This window comes from Saccostrea cucullata, unplaced genomic scaffold (genome assembly GCF_032062105.1).
Source record: "Saccostrea cucullata isolate Sc308-1 unplaced genomic scaffold, CSIRO_AGI_Scuc_v1 ctg1109, whole genome shotgun sequence".
NCBI classification, from domain to species: domain Eukaryota; kingdom Metazoa; phylum Mollusca; class Bivalvia; order Ostreida; family Ostreidae; genus Saccostrea; species Saccostrea cuccullata.
This window is the reverse complement of record NW_026930649.1, coordinates 1-25,271: the sequence shown is the minus strand read 5'-3', so window position 1 is coordinate 25,271 and position 25,271 is coordinate 1. Positions and strand designations below refer to the sequence as shown.

Sequence of the window (25,271 nt, the reverse complement as noted above, 5' to 3'; positions counted from 1 at the left end):
TGACGACAACGGCCGGAAAATTAATTTTTATGTTCCCAGAGACATATGCTACCCAAAATCTTGTCAAGAACGGCAAAAATTCGCTTTTTTCGACTACTTCCGGTTTGACCGGAAGTAACGACGCAAGACGTATTTTGATGAACCCAGCAGATAAAGCCTGTAGGCCCTTTATTTTAGGGATCAGCCCTTTTTTCGAGATATCATCTGAAAGATCTTGGAATTCTACACTTCTTTTGTTCTATATGTTTTAACAAAATATTTCCAGGAAAAAAGATATCGTAGAAAAGGTGTTCAAAAATTTGAAATTCGCGGTAGGACATTTTTCGGGCAGAAGCGAGCGCCAACGTGCGGCACTTCCGATAAAAATGGAATACATTCCGCAAATCTTCAGACATAGGTCTACCATACCTGAAAGTATCAAGCGTCTATCTTAAGCCGTTTAGGAGAAATGGTGCGGAAAAACCGACCCTCAAAAAACCATTAAAATGCTTATAACTCTGGACCGGAAGTGACGTCATCAAAACAGAAAAAACCGCACAAGGATCAAATGATGTAACATAAGTCCTGAAAGTTTCATGGAAATCCATCGAGCCGTTTTCGAGAAATCACGTGCACAAAATCGGTCAGAAAAAAAAATAATAACTAGAGCAAAGCTCGTTGCAAAGCAACGAGTAGGTCTTCCGTCCTGTTTGACCGGAAGTAGCTTTCATTTTTAACAAGAGTGAGAAATATCGCCTAAAATGGTTGGAATCCTCTAAAGCTATGTTAATTAATGCAAAATTACGCCCCTTTTTGATACTTTCGGTTTGACCGGAAGTGACGACGGCGGACCAAAAATTAATAATTATGCTCCCAGAGACATATCTTACCGTAAAACTTGTCAAAAACAGGAAAAATACGCGTTTTCGGACTACTTCCGGTTTGGCCGGAAGTGACGACGCCGGACGTATTTTGACGAATCCTATAGATTAAACATAAGATTTTGAACAAATTTGCTTCTTTGACCTTTTACAAATTCTTTATACGTTTTGAGATATAAAGAAAAAAATTTGGTCCCCTGTAGGCTCTTTATTTTAGGGACCAGCCCTTTTTTCGACATATCATTTGAAAGATCTTGGAATTCTACACTTCTTTTGTTCTATATGTTTTAACAAAATATTTCCAGGTAAAAAGATATTGTAGAAAAATTGTTGAAAATTTTGAAATTCGCGATAGGACTATTTTCGGGCCATAGTGTGCGCCGACGTGCGACACTTCCGATAAAAATGAAATACATTTCGCAATTCTACAGACATAGATCTACCATACCTGAAAGTATCATGTGTCTATCAAAAGTCGTTTAGGAGAAATAGTGCGGACAAACTGACCCTTAAAAAACCATTAAAGTGCCGATAACTCCGGACCGGAAGTGACGTCATCAAAACAGAAAAAAAACGCATAAGATTCAAGTGATGTAACATAAGTCCTGAAAGTTTCACGGAAATCCATTGAGCCGTTTTCGAGAAATCGCGTGCACAAAATCGGTAAGAAAAAAAAAATAATAACGCAGCTAGGATAAGGCTGCCAAACTGTTCAATCTGTAGTAACTTCTCTGAACTACCTAGATATGACGTCATAATAGAATATGACGTCAAGTCACTGCAAACTTGAGCTGACATGACGGGGAAAGTGTCATAATTTTACACGGCATGTAGATATATTATGGGGATTTGTGTTTAATTCAAGAGTAAGGTTCGTTTTTTTAACTTGTGTGTGCTGTTATAATGTTTAACATTTTATATTTAAATATCTCTATTCTTTTTGCTTGTCTGATATGCATATATTCAAGTAATAGCAAAAAATTATGTTTGAATCGCTCCCCTTACACTTCCGTAGAGAGAGTTAGAATTTATGAATCGTGTTTAAATTGGACTGGCACAAGTGAAAAACAAGGATAAATTGAAGATATTTTGCGTAAATCTAAAAGAGATGTATGTCTCTAACTGAATTTTGCTGGGGGATCGTATATATTTTATCCGTTTTTGTATAAATCGGGATAAAGAGTGGAAAATACCCCTTCTTACGTAGGTAACTTTAATTTATCGTAAAATATTTTCGTAAGAAGAAAAAATTAAACCAGCCCCCAGCACTTTTTGAGTACCGTGGATCACGATGAATTGATCTATGTAAAAAACTTTTGCACAATAATTGAGTTATGCACTTGTGCCGATGCGATTTTTGTGCAACATTTAAGAATATCAAAAAATGTCCGTCACGTGATCAACATAGTCATCTGACATCACAGAAAGGCTTTATTATAATACCTGATTAAACTGTTATCTCAAGTTGACTGCAATTTCAAACAAGGATAACATATTGAAATTAAAATCTAGCTCAAAATAAAATGTGTATTTTTAAAACATTTTAAGCCTTCGGACAGCCTTATCATAACTGCGAATAACTAGAGCAAAGCTCGTTACAAAGCAACGAGTAGGTCTTCCGTCCTGTTTGATCGCGAATATGAGAAATAACGCCCCAAAATTGGTTGAATCCTCAAAATCTATGTAAATTAATGCAAAAATAAGCCATTTTTGCTACTTCCGGTTTGACCGGAAGTGACGACGACGGACGGAAAATTTATTTTTATGTTCCTAGTGACATAAGATACACAAAAACTTGTCAAGAATGACCAAAATACGCGTTTTCCGACTACTTCCGGTTTGGCCGGAACTGACGTCGTCGGACGTATTTTGACGACGCCCGTAGATTAAGCTTGAAATTTTGAACAACTTTGCTTCTTTGATGTATTACAAATTCTCAATACTTTTTGAAATATAAAGGAAAAACTTATGGCCCCTCCAGTCCCTTAATTTTAGGAGGCAGCCCTCTTTTTGAGATATCATTTGAAAGATCTTGGAATTCTACACTTCTTTTGTTCTATATGTTATAACAAAATATTTCAAAGTAAAAAGATATCATAGAAACTGTTGTAAAAAATTTGAAATTCGCGATAAGACAATTTTCGGGCCATAGCGAGCGCCGACGTGCGGCACTTCCGATAAAAATGAAATACATTTCGCAATTCTACAGACATAGATCTACCATACCTGAAAGTATCATGTGTCTATCAAAAAGTCGTTTAGGAGAAATAGTGCGGACAAACTGACCCTTAAAAAACCATTAAAGTGCCGATAACTCCGGACCGGAAGTGACGTCATCAAAACAGAAAAAAAACGCATAAGGTTCAAGTGATGTAACATAAGTCCTGAAAGTTTCACGGAAATCCATTGAGCCGTTTTCAAGAAATCGCGTGCACAAAATCGGTAAGAAAAAAAAATAATAACGCAAATAGGATAAGGCTGCCCGTAAAATATCAAACTGTTCAATCTGTAGTAACTTCTCTGAACTACCTAGATATGACGTCATAATAGAATATGACGTCAAGTCACTGCAAATTTGAGCTGACATGACGGGGAAAGTGTCATAATTTTACACGGCATGTAGATATATTATGGGGATTTGTGTTTAATTCAAGAGTAAGGTTCGTTTTTTTAACTTGTGTGTGCTGTTATAATGTTTAACATTTTATATTTAAATATCTCTATTCCTTTTGCTTGTCTGATATGCATATATTCAAGCAATAGCAAAAAAATTATGTTTGAATCGCTCCCCTTACACTTCCGTAGAGAGAGTTAGAATTTATGAATCGTGTTTAAATTGGACTGGCACAAGTGAAAAACAAGGATAAATTGAAGATATTTTGCGTAAATCTAAAAGAGATGTATGTCTTCTAACTGAATTTTGCTGGGGGATCGTATATATTTTATCCGTTTTTGTATAAATCGGGATAAAGAGTGGAAAATACCCCTTCTTACGTAGGTAACTTTAATTTATCGTAAAATATTTTCTTAAGAAGAAAAAATTAAACCTGCCCCCATCACTTTTTAAGTACCATAGATCACGATGAATTGATCTATGTAACAAACTTTGCACAATAATTGTGTTATGCACTTGTGCCGATGCGATTTTTGTGCAACATTTAAGAATATCAAAAAATGTCCGTCACGTGATCAACATAGTCATCTGACATCACAGAAAGGCTTTATTATAATACCTGATTAAACTGTTATCTTAAGTTGACTGCAATTTCAAACAAGGATAACATATTGAAACTAAAATCTAGCTCAAAATAAAATGTGTATTTTTAAAACATTTTAAGCCTTCGGACAGCCTTATCATAACTGCGAATAACTAGAGCAAAGCTCGTTGCAAAGCAACGAGTAGGTCTTCCGTCCTGTTTGACCGGAGGTAGTTTTCATTTTTAACGAATATGAGAAATAACGCCCCAAAATTGGTTGAATCCTCAAAATTTATGTTAATTAATGCAAAAATAAGCCATTTTTGCTACTTCCGGTTTGACCGGAAGTGACGACGACGGACGGAGAATTTATTTTTTTGTTCCTAGTGACATAAGTTACCCAAAAACTTGTCAAGAATGACCAAAATACGCGTTTTCCGACTACTTCCGGTTTGGCCGGAAGTGACGTCGTCGGACGCATTTTGACGACGCCCGTAGATTAAGCTTGAAATTTTGAACAACTTTGCTTCTTTGATGTATTACAAATTCTCAATACTTTTTGAAATATAAAGGAAAAAATTATGGCCCCTCCAGTCCCTTAATTTTAGGGGCCAGCCCTTTTTTACAGATATCATTTGAAAGATCTTGGAATTCTACACTTCTTTTGTTCTATATGTTATAACAAAATATTTCAAAGTAAAAAGATATCATAGAAAAGGTTGTAAAAAAATTGAAATTCGCGATAAGACAATTTTCGGGCCATAGCGAGCGCCGACGCGCGGCACTTCCGATAAAAATGAAATTCATTTTGCACATCTATAGACTTAGGACTATCATACCTGAAATTTTCACGTTTCTATCTTAAGCCAGTTTTTAGAACGTTCGCGGACAACCTGACCCTTCAAAAATCATAAAATCGACAATATTTCCGGACCGGAAGTGACGTCATCAAAACGGAAAAAAATGAATCAAGTTCAAGTAATGTTACATAAGTCCTGAAAGTTTCATGGAAACCCATCGAGCCGTTTTCGAGAAATCGCGTGCACAAAATCGGTAAGAAAAAAAGAATAACTAGAGCAAAGCTTGTTGCAAAGCAACGAGTAGGTCTTGCGTCCTGTTTGACCGGAAGTAGCTTTCATTTTTAACATAAATGAGAAATAACGCCCAAAAAAACTTTGAATCCTCTAAAATTATGTTAATGAATGCAAAAATAAGCCATTTTTGCTTCTTCCGGTTTGACCGGAAAAGACGACGACGGACGGAAAATTAATTATTATGCTCCTAGAGACATATGTTATTCAAAAACTTGTCAAGAACAGCAAAAATACGCGTTTTCCGACTACTTCCGGTTTGGCCGGAAGTGGCGTCACCGGACATATTTTGACGATTCAAAAAGATTTAGCTTGAAATTTTGAACAACTTTGCTTCTTTGACGTATTACAAATTCTTAATACTTTTTGAGATATAAAGAAAAAACTTTCGGCCCCTCTAGACCCTTTATTTTAGGGGCCAGCCCTTTTTTCTAAATATCATTCGAAAGATCTTGAAATTCTACACTTCTTTTGTTCTATATATTATAACAAAATATTTCCAGGTAAAAAGATATTGTAGAAAAATTTTGAAAAATTGTGAAATTCTTGATAGGACTATTTTCGGTAAAAGCGAGCGCCGACGTGCGGCACTTCCAATAAAAATGAAAAATGAAAAATGCAAAGCTTGTTGCAAAGCAACGAGTAGGTCTTGCGTCCTGTTTGACCGGAAGTAGCTTTCATTTTTAACATAAATGAGAAATAACGCCCAAAAAAACTTTGAATCCTCTAAAATTATGTTAATGAATGCAAAAATAAGCCATTTTTGCTTCTTCCGGTTTGACCGGAAAAGACGACGACGGACGGAAAATTAATTATTATGCTCCTAGAGACATATGTTATTCAAAAACTTGTCAAGAACAGCAAAAATACGCGTTTTCCGACTACTTCCGGTTTGGCCGGAAGTGACAACGCCGGATGTATTTTGACGACTTCGAAAGATTTAGCTTGAAATTTTGAACAAGTTTGCTTCTTTGACCTTTTACAAATTCTCAATACTTTTTGAGATATAAAGAAAACAATTTCGGCCCCTCTAGACCCTTTATTTTAGGGGCCAGCCCTTTTTTCTAAATATCATTCGAAAGATCTTGAAATTCTACACTTCTTTTGTTCTATATATTATAACAAAATATTTCCAGGTAAAAAGATATTGTAGAAAAATTTTGAAAAATTGTGAAATTCTTGATAGGACTATTTTCGGTAAAAGCGAGCGCCGACGTGCGGCACTTCCAATAAAAATGAAATACCTCATACATATCTATAGACTTTGGTCTATAATACCTGAAAGTTTCATGTTTCTATCTTCAGCCATTATTGAGAAAACTGCCGGACAAAATGACCCTCTAAAACTCACTAAATCGCAGAAAACCCCGAACCGGAAGTGACGTCATCAAATTAAAGAAAAACTCCTTAAGGTCATATAATTTGTCATCAATGCTGAAACTTTCATCAAAATCCATCGACGCATTTACGAGAAATCGCCTGCACAAAATCGGTAAGAATAATAATAAGAAAAGTTGAAAAGAAACAACAGAATAATAAGAAGGTCTTCCGTTGAAACGGAAGACCTTAATAATAGGTAAGGAAAAAAAGTGAAAAAGAAACCGAAAAATAACAGGAAGGTCTTCCGCTGAAGACGGAAGACCTTAATAAAAGTGAAAAGGAAACCTAAGAATAACAAGAAGGTCTTCCGCTGAAGACGGAAGACCTTAATAAAAGTGAAAAAGAAACCTAAGAATAACAATAAGGTCTTCCGCTGCAGATGGAAGACCTTAATAATAAAAGTGAAAAAGAAACCTAAGAATAACAAGAAGGTCTTCCGCTGAAGACGGAAGACCTTAATAAGAAACAGTTTAAAAACAATATGTTCCCAAACTTCGTTTGTGGAACATAATAAACACTTTCATGTTAATAGACACAAGTTCAATTATGGACAGATGCACATATAAATATGAAATTGACATCGGATTCATATCAAAGTTAATCCCACCATATGGCATGCCTCAACAAAGAGTGTACTTAAGTTTCAAGCATGAGCTATGAGTATTTGATGAGAAAACTGAGACGAAAATTTGTTATGTATGAAACAGACAGACGCACAGACAAACAGGAAATTAAAATCGGATTTGACCAAAAATGTATACCATCGTATGGCATGCCTCAGAGACGATTGTGTTAAAATTTCAAGCATCTGCGATGAGTACATGCTGAGAAAACTTTGACGTTTGACGAAAGATTTGTTATGTATGAAACGGACAGACGCTCAGACAAGCAGGAAGTTGACATCGGATTTGACCAAAAATGTATCCTACCGTATGCATGCCTCAGAGAAGATTGTGTTAAAATCTCAAGCATCTGCGATAAGTAGTTTCTGAGAAAAGTGCGATGAAAATTTGTTATTTTATGAAACAGACAGACGCACAGACAAACAAGAAGTTAAAATCGGATTTGACCAAAAATGTATCCCACCGTATGGCATGCCTCAGAGAAGATTGGGTTAAAATTTCAAGCATCTGCGATGAGTGGTTGCTGAGAAAAGTGCGACGAAAATTTGTTACGGACAGACTGACAGACGGACAGACACACAAGGGTAAAACAGTATACCCCACTCTTCTTCGGATCGGGGGTATAAAAAATGTTTTGAAGCATTTTCGATAGTAAGGAATAAAGCTTATTTTCGTCTAACTAACTATATATCCACAAAGCGGTTTAAAAAAATATGCCCCAAGCTTTGTTATATTGTATAACATAGGTTAAAATAAGCACCATTTCTTATTTAATTTAATTGCAGACGACAATAAGACAATTTTTCCTCCAAAGATGGTTTCACATTGATCATAGATAAAACTTTAACGTCAAGCAGAGTTATAAGTTTTTACTTACTCATTATGACGTAGGCAACTTGTGTTAATCAATATAAATCTTTTATATCATGGCACCTGATCCCACCTCTGATGTTTCGGGGGTCCGTGTTTGCTCTTCTCTTATTTTGTATTGTTTTATGGACTTTGAGATTGAACACTGTTCGATATCTCCATATCTTTCATCCAATCAAATGACGTGTAACAACTAAAATTAAATGATTCCTTTTTAAATTCAGAAGCATTACAAAGCTGGACAAGACAACGGGTGTAAAACATACTTTTATGGCAAATCATCCAGAGCTTGGGAGACTCGATAGTCTAGATATTTATGCAGATGATTCAGTTGACGGTAAACGAATAAGCCATTTTCTGACTTGATGTTAATAAAGATATATTGTAAGGAAAACTGTATACTATGGTATATATAATTTGATTTTAACATTTTCAGTGAACGCCATTTGTTCAAAGAAGAACGGTAACTGCAGTACGTTCTGTTTTCCGACACCAACTGGAAGAACATGTGGATGTCAGGATAATGTTAATTTACAGTCTGATCAAACTACATGTCAAGGAGGTCTGCATTCCTACATACTTCACTAGGAATTTTTTTTAAATATTAAGTTATATTATTTAAGCTAAACTTTAGAGAAACTTAAGTGCTTGCGGGGAAATGTTAACGTCATTTTTCTATGACGTGATACATTAAGTGTATGTTGCATAACAGTTCAGTAAGTTGTAAAGAGTTAAAAGAATTCTAATCATTTGCAGTTTCCGTTTGTATTCTTTGCAGAGGTTGCACATATTGAAATGAAATTTGAGAAATTTGGTGTACAGATTTTTCATAATAATTTTTAGGTTAAATGTTATGTCCCTTGGACCGAAAAAAATCAATTTATTCAGGGGAGTCAGTGGGACATAATTATTTTACAAACATTTCTTGATAAATCATGGGTCGACACATTGTTTTCCTATTTTTACAGTCATGTACATACGACGGGTGATCAAAACGTTCGTGAACTAACTAAATAACATCCATTTTGGTTTCAGTGTTGATTATTTTTAAATGAGTCCTCTACAAATTTAATGTGCATCTGCCACAATTCTGCTCATGCGCGAATCACGTGATATAGGCGGTCTCGTGACCTGCTCCTTAGCGTTCTGTCACAAAAGCTGAAGGATTTTTCTGAGTCATATTTTTCCCATAGAATGTGCCCCTCCATTTTATTATTTTCTGTATCATATTTCGACTTATATATATTTTAATACCATTTTCTCACAAAAATATATCAAAGATCTTATTTCATATAAAAGTTATTAAGACTTCAGATTTTTAGACTGGTTTGATTGGCACATCCTTGTTGTGTGTAAATGAAAAATATTAAAAACAATAGTCCAGAAAATTCAGAGTAGAAATTTTCGAAAGCAAAACATACACACAGTATATACTGACAGTCCATGCAGTTGTGCTGAGCACACTTTAACAATTGAACGCACCTATCAACAATAACAGAGCTCGTGCCCTGTTTACAAAAACTATGTACGTTCACGGGTGCAATCAATTTGCTAAACTCTGCACACAACACATAGCGCGGAATGATGATACTTGTTAAGGGGTTTTGCTTTCTAACATTTCTACTCTGAATATAAATATTTTTTTGGATTAAAGTTTTTAATATTTTTCATTAATACACAACAAGATTACCACATTTCCTCAGTGTTAAGAATAAAAGTAAAATTTGTGAAAGTGCAAGGATGTGTCAATCAAACCAATCAAAAAAATTGAAGTTTCGATAACTTTAAGATGAAATGATTTTTTAAATATATTTATGTGTGAAATGCTATTAAAATATGTAATTTGTGATATTATACAGAAAATATTAACTTGAAATCTGTATCCATACATCTTTAATACTTATCTTATTATCAATAAAGTTAGGGTACTAAACAAAAACAAAATATTTGATGCATGGATTGATATATATTTTATGACTGATTTTGATTTGAAATGATATAGATTATAAATCCATGAAATATATATTAATTGTAGGTTTTTCTTAATTGGTGCTTAGATATGAGACTTTGTCTCGCTTTCTGTATAATTATATACAAAATTTTGCATAAATTGTTAACCTTATGACAAAATATTATAAAATTCCCCTACTATACTTGGTAAACATTACTAAGGTTTTACCAGTTTAAATTTTAATCTATGAGAAATATTGCTGATTTCTAGAAAAAAAAAGTTTGTTTGTGTTATATATCCTTAATCTATTTTTCAAACTGAAAATTGGAGATCTTTAATAACAATTTGTCAAATTTGTCTAATTAAAAACACATCTCTTTTCAAACATACTTTCTCTTGGCAACAGAACATATATAATTTCTAACCATCTCCCTTCATTAATTTAAAGCAATCAATCCAATCATTGATTGTATTTCTAGGAAGACTTTTGTCTTAATTAAATGTGTACAAATTATTATACGCTATTGCAAAGAATTTTTCAAGATTAACCTTAACCTTTTCGGCATAATTATGCTATTATTAGAACTTGAGTATTGCTATATGTGTACCAAATTTTATTCTAATCTGAATAGTAGTTTCGTAGATAGAGCGATAATTCGCGAACATTTTGATCACCCATCGTATACTACCTGATATCGATAATGTAACCCTTTGGTCTCAATAAGCTGTTTTTAAAAATTTCATTTTCGACTGATACATAGAAAAAGAAAAGGCTTAAAATTGTTTTATTGCCATCCGCCTCACTTCGCTTAACTGTGTGATTATTCATCTAAAGCAGAACAAAACAGTCATGGAATAAGCATACATCAATAAAATTGTTACATGTATACATTCCTCTTACTTTTCATATTTCTATTTAATTTGTAAAAGCCGCTGATTTGTAAATAGTTCCATTAAATCAATCTAGTAGTACTTTGTTAATTCAGGCGCCGTAATACGACGCCGCTGGAGGGTCAGGTAAAAAATATTTTTATTTGTTCGGACAAATTAGAAAATCGTTCGGACGAATAAGTTATTTGTTCGGACAAATTAGAAATTCGTTCGGACGAATCAGATATTCGTTCGGACAAATTAGAAACTCGTTCGGACAAATTAGAAACTCGTTCGGACGAATAATTTATTTCTTCGGACAAATTTCTAACGAATTTCTAATTTGTCCGAACAAATAAAATTATTTTTTTACCTGGCCCTCCAGCGGCGCCGTGAATTCAAATGCAGAATTATAAAATTGAATAATGATAATAATTTTACTTATTTTAATTTTATTTTCTCTGCTTCTGAGTAATTAACCGATGACCTACAGTATTTACATAGCTATGATGAGCAAGAAAGTCTGTAAATTGTAAATTTCATGGCCCCTTTGGTAAGGGGTTCTGGCGTTAGGTCAAGGCTCAAATGGTTATATAGTAAAAATGCATGAACTGTTTGAAAATCAACTCTGCTCTTAGGTTTTTAATAAATAAACACGATGTTATAGGTTCTCTGCGAAATAAACTAAGTTTGTCACGTGATCAAATTCTGTGAAACCCGAAAGGCTTCTTAGATTTTATCACATACCAACTAAGTTCATTTCCAAGAGAACTTTAGCATTATTAGTTATCCAGGTTCAATCAAGTGTTTACGGGGATTTACCCCGGTTGTATTCCATACATCCTCGGGACGAAGATAAAACTGCATTTTTTATCCGCAAGTCCCGCCGTATTGTTGTGTTGTGACGCCTACTTACCTAGTTGTTGTTTAGTCTTGAAAGTTTACTTCGCTCCAACATTTGAATTTTTAAATTCATATTCAGCAGTCCAGTTTAGTAATTCTCTGTTTATAATAAAAGAACAATGATTGCTGATGAGAGTTATTTCATGAGTTCTCAATGTATTGTAAGTCAAGAGCGGTGGTTTTGTCTGTTTAGTATATGTTTGCATAACTCAAAAAGGAAATTCGGGTTAAGAAGGTAAGTGCGGTTTAAGACAATTATAGTATTCAAAACATTGTTCACATCGATAGAAGATCTATAGTATATCTCTTGATTAAAAATTACCAATATGTTTCAATCATTTTTCAATCATTTTATCTTTTTCATCGCTATTAATTTAGAAAAATTTCAAAACCAGTTGCACCGTGACAGAAATATGCTAGCAAAATATCATCTCGAAGTGTGATTTCATCGCGCTATGATCTCTGACCCCCAAATAAGTTTATAAAAAGTTGAACATATTTTCTCTTCAATAGGTACATCTCAGAAAAATATTAACAAATGTAAATATTGATCAAATTAATTGGTACATTATTGTAGTGAGGAAGGGTGCCTCGTCCAAAATTATGAATTTCATGCCGCCTAGCTGTGTCATGTTTTTGGTGTTACGTGAAGGGCAGGGATCTAACGCTTATATATAAGTGAACATGCATGAATTGTTTGAACGTCTTTTTCTCTGCTCCTGGATATATAGCAAATGATGATTATACATAATTATGATGAGAGAAGATGCTTTTTATCAAAATTGTGAATTTCATGGCCTCCTAAGAGTACTGGTATTAGGATGGGTCTCTTATGATTATAAAGTGAAATTCATTGAAAATCTTTTCCTTTGCTTTGTGCATAGTTTTGGTGAGGAAGAATGCCTCTTCCAAAATTGTGAATTTCATGGCTCCTGGGTCAAGGGTTTCTGGTGTAAGGACAGGACTCTTATGATTTTATTGTGAAAATGCATAAATTATTTGAAAATCCTTCCCTCTGCTCATATGTATTATGCTGATGATCTTAGTATATCGTTATGATAAACTATGATCCTTCTTACAGAATTGTTTATTTCAAGATTTCTTGGTAAAGGTTACTGAAAATAAATTCATGCTTTGAAATCTGTTCTGTATTTATCATAATTTATAATGAGGAATGTTGCATTTTCCCAAAATTATGAAATGTGAGGCCCCAGGGTCAAGGGTTCCTGTAGGGTGGCGACACTACATATTAATACTGATTAATGGAAATGTACTTTTTCTTTGCTATAACTCCTACCCCGCTTCTTGGTAATAAATATTCAAGCTTAAAGCATTCTGCATGTATAGATGAAATGAGCAATGGTGCTTCTTTCAAAATTATGAATTTTATGTGTGACACTACTCGTTATACTGTCATTGTGTCATATGGCCTTGGGTTTAAAATACGAACCGAATTCATTTATTTGAAAGTTGTTATATGATATACAGGTGACCTATGGTTTTTTTTTATGTTTGTACAGCAAAAATCGCCTCGTTGTTTTCTTTTTAACATCGGACTCCATGCTATATGATATTCTAGAAGCTTTCGTCAATATTGAGATCGTTGAATGACGAAAATGATTTTCAATTTTCCTTCTTTCATCGGTTATCACAATTTTTTTTTCTTTTATATCATTCAAATCAGGTTTTGGTTGAATAAATCAGTGATGACTTTTTATAATATAAATAAACGCTTTGCTTGCACATGTTGTCAGTTTCATTACAAATTGTCAGCAGCTTCGATCCGCCAACGTAAACGCCACCATACTCAAACGTTTGCTTTTTCTTGGCTGTTAAAATATAGAAAATTAAGGTAGTCCGAACCTCAGATCCTGAAAATGATACATTGAGTAATTGAAAATGGTCACAAAGATGTCTCTAAATTCTCAAAGTTATGTGTTAGTATTTACCCACTGTTTCTTAAAATTCATCTTTCACGTTATTCATATTATATAGAAAAAAATAGCAAATCTCATAAATTTTCAGGAAATGCGAATAGAACTACCTGCAGCATATTTTTTAATGGAAAATTGATCATCTTTAACATTTTATGAGTTAAAATCATAGGTATCCAGGCTTTTGAAGAAAATTGTATGATATTTATACTTATTCGATGCTTTAGTAGCTCCTATTTCCTACGATCGTTTTATTATGCAAAGTGTATGAAGTATGAACACCATAAATCACTTCTAAACTTAAATAATGCGGATAAACATTGATAACTAAGGCTAGATAAAAAAAATCTTTCGATTTCTTTAAATATGTAGATTTTACTTAGTACTTTTATGAGGTACAAATATAAACTTTTTTTCATACCGTTTCTTAAAACTTCAAAGAACCTTGAATCACATTGATGAGAGACATAAAATGAAAATTCTTGCATCAAAAACATTTCAATTTCAAGCTTAAATTTGAGGCATTTTGAATAAAATTATAAATTAAGGAGTTATCCTTCGTCGCTAAGGATCGGATATCCTTAAAGTAAACTTTGAATTTAATGTACGATACTTTTTATATGTGTGAAATCTAAATGTAGTTTACGGACATCATCCTGTATACATGTATACTATACAAGTGTTTTGTTAGAGTAGTAATTAAGATCACGAGTGCCCCCGTTCTGGAGTTTATTTGCAAAATTTATTGATTTATAAGTATAGATTTATTGATATACCTTATGACTTTTTTGTGTGCATATGAATAATGATAAGTTTTTTAATAACTGCTTCCCTACAAGCTACAATATAAAGTTGATTTTTATGCGTTATTCTTTTCAGAAAACTGAGTAATAAGTTTTTAAAATACTTAAAATGTGTTGTCATTTGGGATATTCCTATAACACTAAACATCTAATTTTATGTAATGTCTTTATGGAAATATATTACTTTGAACAGTATCACGCTGCACTACTTCTTTGCAAAATGCCATTTTGATTGACTGCTTTGCATATCCGGAAGACACTTGTGAATTTGGGTGCAAACCTGGATTTAGACGTACTCTCAACGTATCTGCTACATGTAATTCGTTTGGCGAGTGGACTCCATCGTTGGCATCTCTTTGTGCAGGTCTGAATTCCTGTTTTCATTTTTTTTATTATTATAAAGGATTTTCCATGATTTGTGATTTGATATGTTTTAAACAAAATGTGTCCTTTCTTGTCTGAGCCTTTGTCGAGGGCAAACACACACAGTGAGTTGGATAAAAATCATATCCAACCACAATCAAAATCAGTACTTCTGATAATGCTCATTTTTCATCTAACAGATTCTTTATTTTAAATAACTTGGTTTTTTTAGGTCACCTGAGTAAACTCAGGTGACCTATTGCTATCACTTTTCGTCCGTCGTCGTCCGTCGTGCGTTAACATTTGAACATTTTCAGCTTCTTCTCTGAAACCACTGAACCAATTTCAACCAAATTTGGCAAATAGCATCTATGAGTAAAGGGGAGCAAAAATTGTGAATTTTATGGTCCCTGCCCCCCTGGGGCCTGGGGGGTGGGGCAAAAACCACTAAAATTAGTGCAATATTTAAAAATATTCTTCTTTACTCCTGGACATCAAGCAGTCAAACTGTTGGTATGATTGTAATCAGCATGGAGTCTTCTGCCAAAATTGTGAAATTCATGGCCCCAGGGTCAGGGTTTCTGATGTTAGGGCGGGGCTCTATTGATTATATAGTGAAAATACATCAATTCTTTGAAAATCTTCTTCTCTGCTCCTGGGTATTACATAAACTAACTTAGTACATAGTTATGTTGAGCAAGAGTGCCTCTACCAAATTTGTGAATTTTATGGCCCCAGGGTCAGTGGTTCTAGTGCTAGGGCGGGGCTCTATTATAGATTATATTGTGAAAAAACATCAATTCTTTGAAAATCTTCTTCTCTGCTCCTGGGTATTACATAAACTAACTAATTGCATAGTTATGATGAGCAAGAGTGCCTCTACCAAAATTGTGAATTTTATGGCCCCAGGGTTAGGGGTTCTAGTGCTAGGGTGGGGATCTATTATAGATTATATAGTGAAAATACATGAATTCTTTGAAAATCTTCTTCTCTGTTCCTGGGTATTAAATAAACTAACTGAGTAGATAGTTATGATGAGCAAGAGTGCCTCTACCAAAATTGTGAATTTTATGGCCCCAGGGTCCAGGGATTATGGTGTTAGGGCGGGGCTCTATAGATTATATAGTGAAAATACATCAATTCTTTGAAAATCTTCTTCTCTGCTCCTGGGTATTAAATAAACTAACTTAGTACATAGTTATGATGAGCAAGAGTGCCTCTACCAAATTTGTGAATTTTATGGCCCCAGGGTCAGGGGTTTTGGTGTTAGGGCAGGGCTCTATACATTATATAGTGAAAATACATCAATTCTTTGAAAATCTTCCACTCTGCTCCTGGGTATTAAATAAACTAACTAAGTACATAGTTATGATGAGCAAGAGTGCCTCTACCAAATTTGTGAATTTTATGGTCCCAGGGTCAGGGGTTCTAGTGTTAGGGTGGGGCTCTGTTGATGATATAGTGAAAATACATTAAATCTTTCTTCTCTGCTCCAGGGTATTAAGAAGATGAACTACCTATATAGTTATGATAGACAAGTGCCCTAATCTTTCAGAGTTGTGAATTTCAAGGCCACAGGGTCAGGGGTACAGTGGCTGGAACGTTATTGTTGACAACTTACACGAACGATCACGTTACACGAACGATTCCGCACGATTAAACCTGTTACACGAACGATCTTTCACGTTCACGATTCTACACGTTACACGATCTTACACGATTGTTAACGCAAACGCACGATTCTTCACTCAAATTAGTTCAAAATATTTAGGAATCGATATTTTCAAAACGAAATACGGCTTAATACTTATTTAAGATTTCAAAGAATTATCAATATTATTTCATAGACTTTGAAGAAAAAAACGGAAAATGATATTTCTGTAACTATATATATGCAAGACTTAATATTTTAGATAAAAAATAATTATTTCTAAAGTAATTCTCCGATAAAAAAAAACGGATTTTGTTCGTTCAATCAGACGATGTACATGTATGTGTGTCGTATAATTTGATTGAATTGGATATCATGATATGCAGAAAGGGGGATACGATTGAACAAAAAGGGCAGCATGGAATGACTTAAATCATAATTACAAATTTTATCCTTATGTTTCAAATGATTCAATGTCTGGTAAACTTGCCAATTATTCAACTTTTTTATTTGCAGAAATTTAAAATTAATTAATTCCAAATAGGCTCAAGAGATAAACACAGATAATCAAAACTCTCGAAAATCATGCCGTGTCCATGTATAATTGTCGACTAACTAGTTATGTAAGCATTGAGAAATGTTTATTTCTTTGTTAAAAAAATATATTTATTTTCAATGAATTGATTTCAAGATTATCTTGACCACAATAAGAAGTAAATAATAATTAAAATCAGATTTTTCAAAAAGGCATTAAAGATCTAAGTACTTTATCAAGCGCTATTTGACGAGAACTTAATATTGTACGACTTACTATATTGCTTGTTCACGGGTAGACTGGTACCCTGACATTGGTTAACGGGCACAAGCGCCCTAAAAAACCAACGACAGGTAACCACTGCCATTTTATCGCGTCACAGGAAACAGCACTGATGAAAAAATCTATATTTAGACAAGCGTAGATCCAGAAGTGCTGAAGTAAATAAACCCTTCTCTCTGCACTCTACACATGCTACACTGCTGTTAACAAAGAAAGTAGACGGATTTTAAGCATCTGTAAAACCATAAAGAAGTACTGCCTCAAAAACCATTAAATTTAAAGCGATATCACAGGTCCCATATGCATATCCTATCAAAATAATTCAAATCAAGATCTGTTGCATGATTAATTTTCCTACATATTTGCCACTGATATGATAATTAAATCATCGATTTAGTTATAATACTTGTTCTTTAACATTATTTATGTTCTAATTAATCTAAAGTTTACGAGGAATTAATGCTATAACTCGTCTCTCTAACTCCATGTGTTATGGTATGCACCAGGAATAGGAGGATTACAATGTTTAACACTACGGAACATTTGAAAGTTCATTGTGACAATATAGTTGATGATATACTCAGTTAATAAAGTCCTTACTATGTTGTTTCAATTGCTCTTTTCATCAAGAAAGATATGCTACGTTTTGTTTTCTCTGTTATTTAAATCGCTGGATCCACCTAACATTCTTCTCTGCAAGCATAATGCTATTTATTTTTGGAATGCGCAGTACTATGCGCGAAGCAAGCAGTGAGTTTTTCCACTGTCATGGCGGCGGAGGTTACCTGTCCTTGTAATTCCTAGCGGCAGCGACTGGAATCAAGGGCAGAGAACCAGTGCTAGTTCACGGGCGATAATTAGTTCGTTCTGCATTCTATTATGTATATTGCGCTTTTTCATTTTATTTGGATTTTAATTAATAAATTAAGAAAAACAAACATGGGAAATGCTTATTTTGCAAATACCGGGTAACATTCCGATAAAAACTTACAAAACGAAATTTACACGATTCCTAACGCACGATCTCGCACTATTAAAAACGCACACGATTGAGTCTGATACACGAACGATCTTGCACGTTACACAAACGATCACTCACGATACACGAACGATTCTACACGATTGGTTTGTCAACAATAACGTTCCAGCCACTGCACCATAGAAGGAGGGGGGCTGTACTTATATACTGAAAATGAATGAATGGTTTGAAATGTACTTCTTGGTATTAATCAAATATCAAGGCCCAAGGGTCAGGGGTTCATGTGTGGTAGGGGCACTACTGATTATTGCTGAATATTACTGATCAGTTGAAATGCATTTTTTGTTCCCCTACCCTGCGTATGGGTATTAAGTAAACAAACTAAACAACTGCTAAATGTATTGTTATGATGATCAATGGTGCCTCTTTCAAAATTGTGAATGCCAAAGCATCTGACTTTAAACATGAATCAAATTCAATCACTGGAAAGTTGTTTTATAATGCTCAGGTGACCTATAAGGCCCGTGGGCCTCTTGTTGGTACAGTAAGATCAGTATACATGACAGTAATCGGTGAATGGTTATTTTAAAATTATTTTTCTCAGGTTGAAGTACGCTGTATCTTTTTACTAAGTCTGTACGAAGAAAAGTAAAATATACAATTTTTCTCCTTATTTATTATTACACATAGGTCGCAAATATCACTGCGTGATTATTCATCTAAAGCAGATTGAATATAACATAAAATTTTTATACATTAATTAATTTGCTTTACATTCCTCTTACTTAATATATTACTATTTAATGTGTAAGCTTTCAGTTCAGCTGATTTTTTAAACGTTTTGATTAAATCACTCACGTAGCAGTCAAATCAATGGACTGTATATGATGAGTCGTTTTTGGTCCCCTAAAAAATAAACATTTTAGAATGATATTCATAATATGTATAATTGATTTTTTATTTTGTACAATAGATTACATTGAAAATATTTCCAGTACATTTTTTTGGATTTACATGTATAATATGCATTCACAGGCTAATATTGATGTCAGAAACGATGCTAATTTTGCAATCCAATCAAAACAAGACAAAAGTGGGCTTTTTCTTGACATTTTTTTTTCTTATGGGAAACAAAGAGCAAATCTTGGAACATGCTGTCAGTAACAAAACTTGTATAGATACGTTAAAATGTACGTAAATATGTTAAAATGGCGGGAAAACGTGAACTTTATGATGTCAGATTTCTAAATCAATGGCGTTTTGATCAAATTGAAAATTACCAATAAAGGCCACATGTTTAGCCGTGCAAAGTAAAATAGTACGTCTAATAATGCACATTTTTCGGTTAATTATTTTAAGTAAATGGGTGTTTTTGGTACAATAAGGTCAGTATACATTTAATAAGTCATTAAATGTTTATTAATTAGTTTATTAATTTATTTATTTATCTCACGTTGATGTGTGCTATAAATGAATCTTTGATTAATGAATTTGTAATAAACATAATAAAATATAATTTTTTTCTCTTTTATTTATAAACATTTATTTTGGAAAATTTCAGACATAAAGTTAATGGCCATTTTTCAAAAATGTAAAAATATGACGAGCAGTGCATATAATCTTTGAGGTTATGAATGTTTGATTCTTGATTATTGTTTTTTGAAAGTTGAAAATTCTGTTAAGATACGAGGGGTTATCAAAACGTTCGTGGACTAGCATCATAAAATTAAAACTGCTTTAGGAACATCAATGAATTTTAAAATATCTAGTTAGCATCATCTTTTCTATCTAAAGAATAAACCATGAATCATGAATTTTATTTTTTAATAAATTAGTAATGTTTTAGTAAGCAATGTTATGTCCAGGCGGCGCAACCTCGAAAACGACGTTTTTGCGACCTATGTGTAACTGAGAAAAACTCTTTTGATAAGGTCATTTGACATTCGAAATTCCCGTTAATTCAGGTATGTGTTGGGACACAATTGTTCCATAAACTATAAAATTTTACTTCATTCTGGAAGTTCTATGAAATTTTATCGTGAATTTTACACGGAATGTCTAAACAACTGAGGCCTTGAAAATGACGTCAAAAGGGGGGAGGGGTTTCTGTTTCCAACATTCTATAAAGTTTTGCCCCTGAAAAAACTGGTATAGACCCAAATTATGTTGAAACTGGATAGGTAGAAATAATATGCATCCAGAGTAATTGTCTTCTAATGTCAAAATAGAGTCAGAGAGAAAAGGGATACACAGTTAAAACCGATTTGCAGTCAAAGTGTGAAAAATCAATCACGTCAAAAATGACGTTGATCATGTGTTGTAGATATTGAACTCCCAAAAGCAAAATATGCCGGCACAATCAAGCGCAGATCTCTCCCAATATATTAATCCATTTGGAATATTATATTCATTGAAGGCCACTGTTCATGACATTGTAAAGTCATATAAACAAGGCGGGTTTAAATCCTTACTCATCTCCAGGTAATCTCATCAAAAAAGTGTTTGAGGTAGTAGAAGCGAACATTGAAAAAACAATGACGTTATCGGACGTCAGAAAATAAACGACGACAGCGCCGCGTGATCATATAATGTCGTTTTCAATTTATAATAAATTGGCAAATAATGAACGCATCAAGCTAAATTTTTTAACATTTCTTTATTTTTAGTTGTTTTATTATCTATATCATTGAATGAAATGCTGATTGACGTTTTTCATACCAATTGTTAGTCCATTATTTATACACTGAATTGACGACGGATTTTTTCCGTTATTTTCTGATTATGACAACAAGCACACGGCGGGTGTGACCGGTCGGCAGGGGATGCTCACTCCTCCATGGTACCTGATCACACCCACTCGGAGTTCCTCGGATGACTCGTACCTCGCACATAACCTCGGACGTCAACGGTGATCTACCATCTTGCTGATTCAGTCATGTGATCTTATTTGAATTTCTTTCAAATGTCATACATTTGAAATCGAAGTTATTTTGTGGCACACTCAACAGTTTTTTCTTGCTTTCAAAGCCTATTAACATGAGGATGTAATCAAAACCTGTTTACGATAAAGAATTGCATAAATTAAGAAACATTTTCGAAGAACGTTATGCAGAGCGAAATATGAAATGAGTGATAAGGCAGTTTCCGGCGGAGAAATGTAAGGATCTGTTGCGTATTCCTCCACCAATCACATCCGAGGTTTGAATGGAGTGGAGCGGAGTCAGCCGAGGATTGCCGATTGGATCACACCTCTGATGTTTCGGAGGTCCGTGTTTGCTCTGCTCTTGTTTTGTATATTGTTTAATGGACGTTGAGATTGAATACTGTTCGTTATTTCCATATTCTTCTATATAAAATTTGAAAGCACAGACTACATAATACTAATTTTATAGCCTCAGTCCCCGAACTTTTTGAAATCCCCTCGTAATATGATGTAAAATACCATAGAAAGCTCTCATTCTGATCTTTGCAATGCATAAAAAGACAATCATTAAGATTAGATTTACCTGTAAAAGCTTACATCTAGGTAACACCATTCGGCAGCAAATGGGCTCCTGCTCTTGGCTAATCCGCGTAAAGGACATGTATTTATAATCTTTTGACCAGCGTACATGTAAAATAAATCTGTTTTCTTTGATTTCTAATCCAACAAAATACATGTATAAGTTATGTTTTCCCTTCCCTACCAATGACATGGAAAATGTCTAATTTTCAGAGATATTTTGTCCATCCCACATAAGAAATGCTTTTCTTTCATCAAATTGTTCGAGAAGAGTAAATGAATTATGCACGTTCGAGTGCGCTGAAGGATATTCTCTAGCAAATTCCCAAAACTTAGTTTGCACAGAAGACGGTATTTGGAATCTGGATACCAATAACCTGTGCCGGCGTAAGTACATTTAAATTTATATCTCAATAGAAAATGAGCTTATTAGCAATTTTACAACAAAAAAACCTAAAAGTATGTGATTTAACCCCCCCCCCCCATTTTTTTTTCAAGTTTTTAAAATAAATTAAAAAATCATGGGATTTTTTTTTCTTTTAAGATATTCAACTATGAATTATTTTGTGTAAAGCATCAGTTTGATTATTTTTAAGGTTCTACATGTTCCAAAACATTAAAAAATGGTCAGCTCATCGGTTGTCGGGCACATCTTGGAGAAACATGTCAGTATAAATGCGCCAGTCCTTTTGAAATAAATCCCTCCTTTCCAAATATTACCTGTAATACAAGTGGGGAATGGAGTCATAATACTGAAGATTTATGCGGTGAGTTTGCTTTTTTGTTAAAAAAAAAATCAGGAGAAATTCAATCAATTATTTTAAAGATTTATAAGAAACTTATGTAATGTTTGCAGTACAATTGTGTGTATCAACAATCCCTAATGGAACATTAGGGTCAGATTGCCAAAGAGTAATAGGAAATAACTGTTCATTCACGTGCGACATGGGTTACGAATCTTCCATCACCTCTTCACACATTATTTGTACCTCAAACGGCACCTGGAACAAAATGACTGATGAACTTTGCAAACGTAAGAAAATACTTTCTTTTAATAAATGTTAATGCATCCGAACCATATTAGCCTAAGTTTCAATGGATTAAATGCATATCAGATAATTATGTTGTCTGAAATAGCTTGCTTTGGGCGTTCAAATAATAAAATTTTGTTACAGGATAAACAAAAACACAAAAACTGTCTTAAAATATAAGCAATATTTGAGCTCGGGTCGAAAACAAAAGAGGGCTCGGCAAGCCTCGTCCTCCATCACGTTTTCTTACCTCGCCCAAATATCGCTTATATTTCAAGACAGTAACCATGTATTTTTAGCTCACCAGAGCTGAAAGCTCAAGTGAGCTTTTCTGATCACATTTTGTCTGTAGTCCGTCTGTCCGTTCGTCCGTCTGTCCGTCCGTTTATTTTAACGAAACTTGCCACAAAGCATCCTTGGGTGAAGGGGATTCACGTTTGTTCAAATGAAGGGCCACGCCCTCATTCAAGGGGAGATAATTATGAATTGATGAAAAATTAATGGTATCTTTTAAAAATCTTCTTCTCCAGAACCACTGGGCCAGGAAAGATGAAACTCTTGTTGAATCACCCTAAGGTAGTGTAGATTCAATTTTTTTCAAATCATGGCCCCCGAGGGTAGGGCGGGCCAAAATTGCTGACTAGAGTTTTACATAGAAATATATAGGAATATTCTTCAAAAATGTTCTTTTCAAGATTGACAAAGCCATAATTGATCATATTTATATGAAAGCATTCTCAGGTAGTGTAGATCCAAGTTTTTTTCAAATCATGACCCCCGGGGGTGGGGGTGGGGCAAAATGTCCGACCAAAGTTTTACATAGAAATATATAGGAAAATTCTTTAAAAATCATCTTCTCAAGAACAGCAAAGCCATGATTGGTCATGGGACTACTTTTGGATATAAACTATTCAATAATAATCCAATTTCTAATTTTTCCTAGCCACAGTGCTCAAGTGAGCGATGTGGCCCATGGGCCTTTTGTTTAATTTAGTATGCTTCCTGCCAGTTTGTCTCTATAAAACCATACCCAACAATTCTCGTATAGTGTTCTAAGGATTTATATAGCGTAAGCATACTATGCCGAAATAGTGCACGGCTCCCATTTATAGACAACGCCCATACCGAGGATTGAACTCAAGACCCCAGATTGTCAGTCCGACACGCTACCGATTACTCCACAGCAGCCGTTATCATCCCAATTGTGAGAAAATATATTAAAGTTAGTTTAAAATACTTTACCAATAAAGGAGAAAAATAAAAGAAATATTTTTTTAAAATAGTTTCTCGCAATTTTGCCCCCTTAAGGTCAAGATCTAGTAAATAAAAGGTGCCTACAGATTTATCAAATTTGAGATAAATTTCCTTTATTGATGCTTTACAACTTTAGCTTGGACAAATAAGGTGTTTTGGGGTATAATTTTTAGGTAAACAAGATTAAAAACTGTATTTTAAACTGTCATTTTCAATAAAAAATTAAGAAAACCAGTCATGAATATAGGAGTTTTTTTCATATTCGACAAATGTGTGTGAAATGTGAAAACGGTAATATAATTAGCATGTTCGTGGCCTCTTCTTTAAATCAATATCAAATTTAATATAGGTATCCGGTTTACTTTTCATATGATTTCAAACTGAATGTCATGAAAATACCTTTTTTCTACATAATTCTGCTAAAGCCGTTAAGTACGGGGAAAAGAAAGTTGAAATTGATTATGACGTCATAATGGATCAGAACCAAAAAAATTAGTCTAAAATTATTTACTAGATCTTGACCTTAAGGACGTTCGATCCTGAGCTTTTGAGTAGATTTTGGTCATGACCTTTATTTATAAAATTCTGCATCATTTTTTATTTCTATCATTAGATCTGAATTCTACAATGCAAATTGAACTATATTCAGTGAAAAAAACCGCTATTAAATTTTATTCAAGTAGAATTAGACTAGGGACTATTTTGTGGCGGAAGGTTTTTTAGACGAAAATGATCAGTTTTTCCTTTTTGAACTATAACAGTACTGTTAATTTTGGATTCCTATTTATCCATGCAGGTTGCACACAAAGCTGTTTTTTTGCAGTGAAATATTTATTCTGGTTCTGAAATATTTATTAAATTATTTTTTATGAATTCTATCAACAAAGTGTGACAAATATAGTAAATATATTCTGAAAATCCCTGGAAAAATTTGGCCAATTTTAACGTAAAATTGAAACTGTTTTAGTAATATCTCGATATTTACATCATATACCCCCGCTTTTGATGTTCATTTCTTAATATTGAAGTTAACTTTGACCTATTTGTTTCAAATCAGAAAAAGATTAAAACTTTAAAATAATTTTCTTTCTTATTAAATTTTAAATGCCAGAAAAATCACATTTTATAAGTGCAGAAAGGTCAAATAATTGATTATGCGAAGCAAATTGAAACTTTTTCTTAGTCACAATTT

The 25,271-nt window shown here is 33.8% G+C and overlaps 1 protein-coding gene across 1 annotated transcript in view; it reads left to right on the top strand.

Annotated features, from left to right (window-relative positions):
• The window catches only part of LOC134229437 (low-density lipoprotein receptor-related protein 6-like), a 108,585-nt gene extending 85,726 nt beyond the window's left edge, over window positions 1–22,859 (top strand). The window contains exons 15-20 of the mRNA XM_062711190.1: window positions 8,246–8,358; window positions 8,458–8,583; window positions 14,676–14,846; window positions 22,113–22,181; window positions 22,391–22,561; window positions 22,651–22,859. Of these exons, the coding sequence (XP_062567174.1) occupies window positions 8,246–8,358; window positions 8,458–8,583; window positions 14,676–14,846; window positions 22,113–22,181; window positions 22,391–22,561; window positions 22,651–22,859 (859 nt within the window). The remainder of the gene's footprint in view (window positions 1–8,245; window positions 8,359–8,457; window positions 8,584–14,675; window positions 14,847–22,112; window positions 22,182–22,390; window positions 22,562–22,650) is intronic.
• Window positions 22,860–25,271: the final 2,412 nt, after the last annotated feature.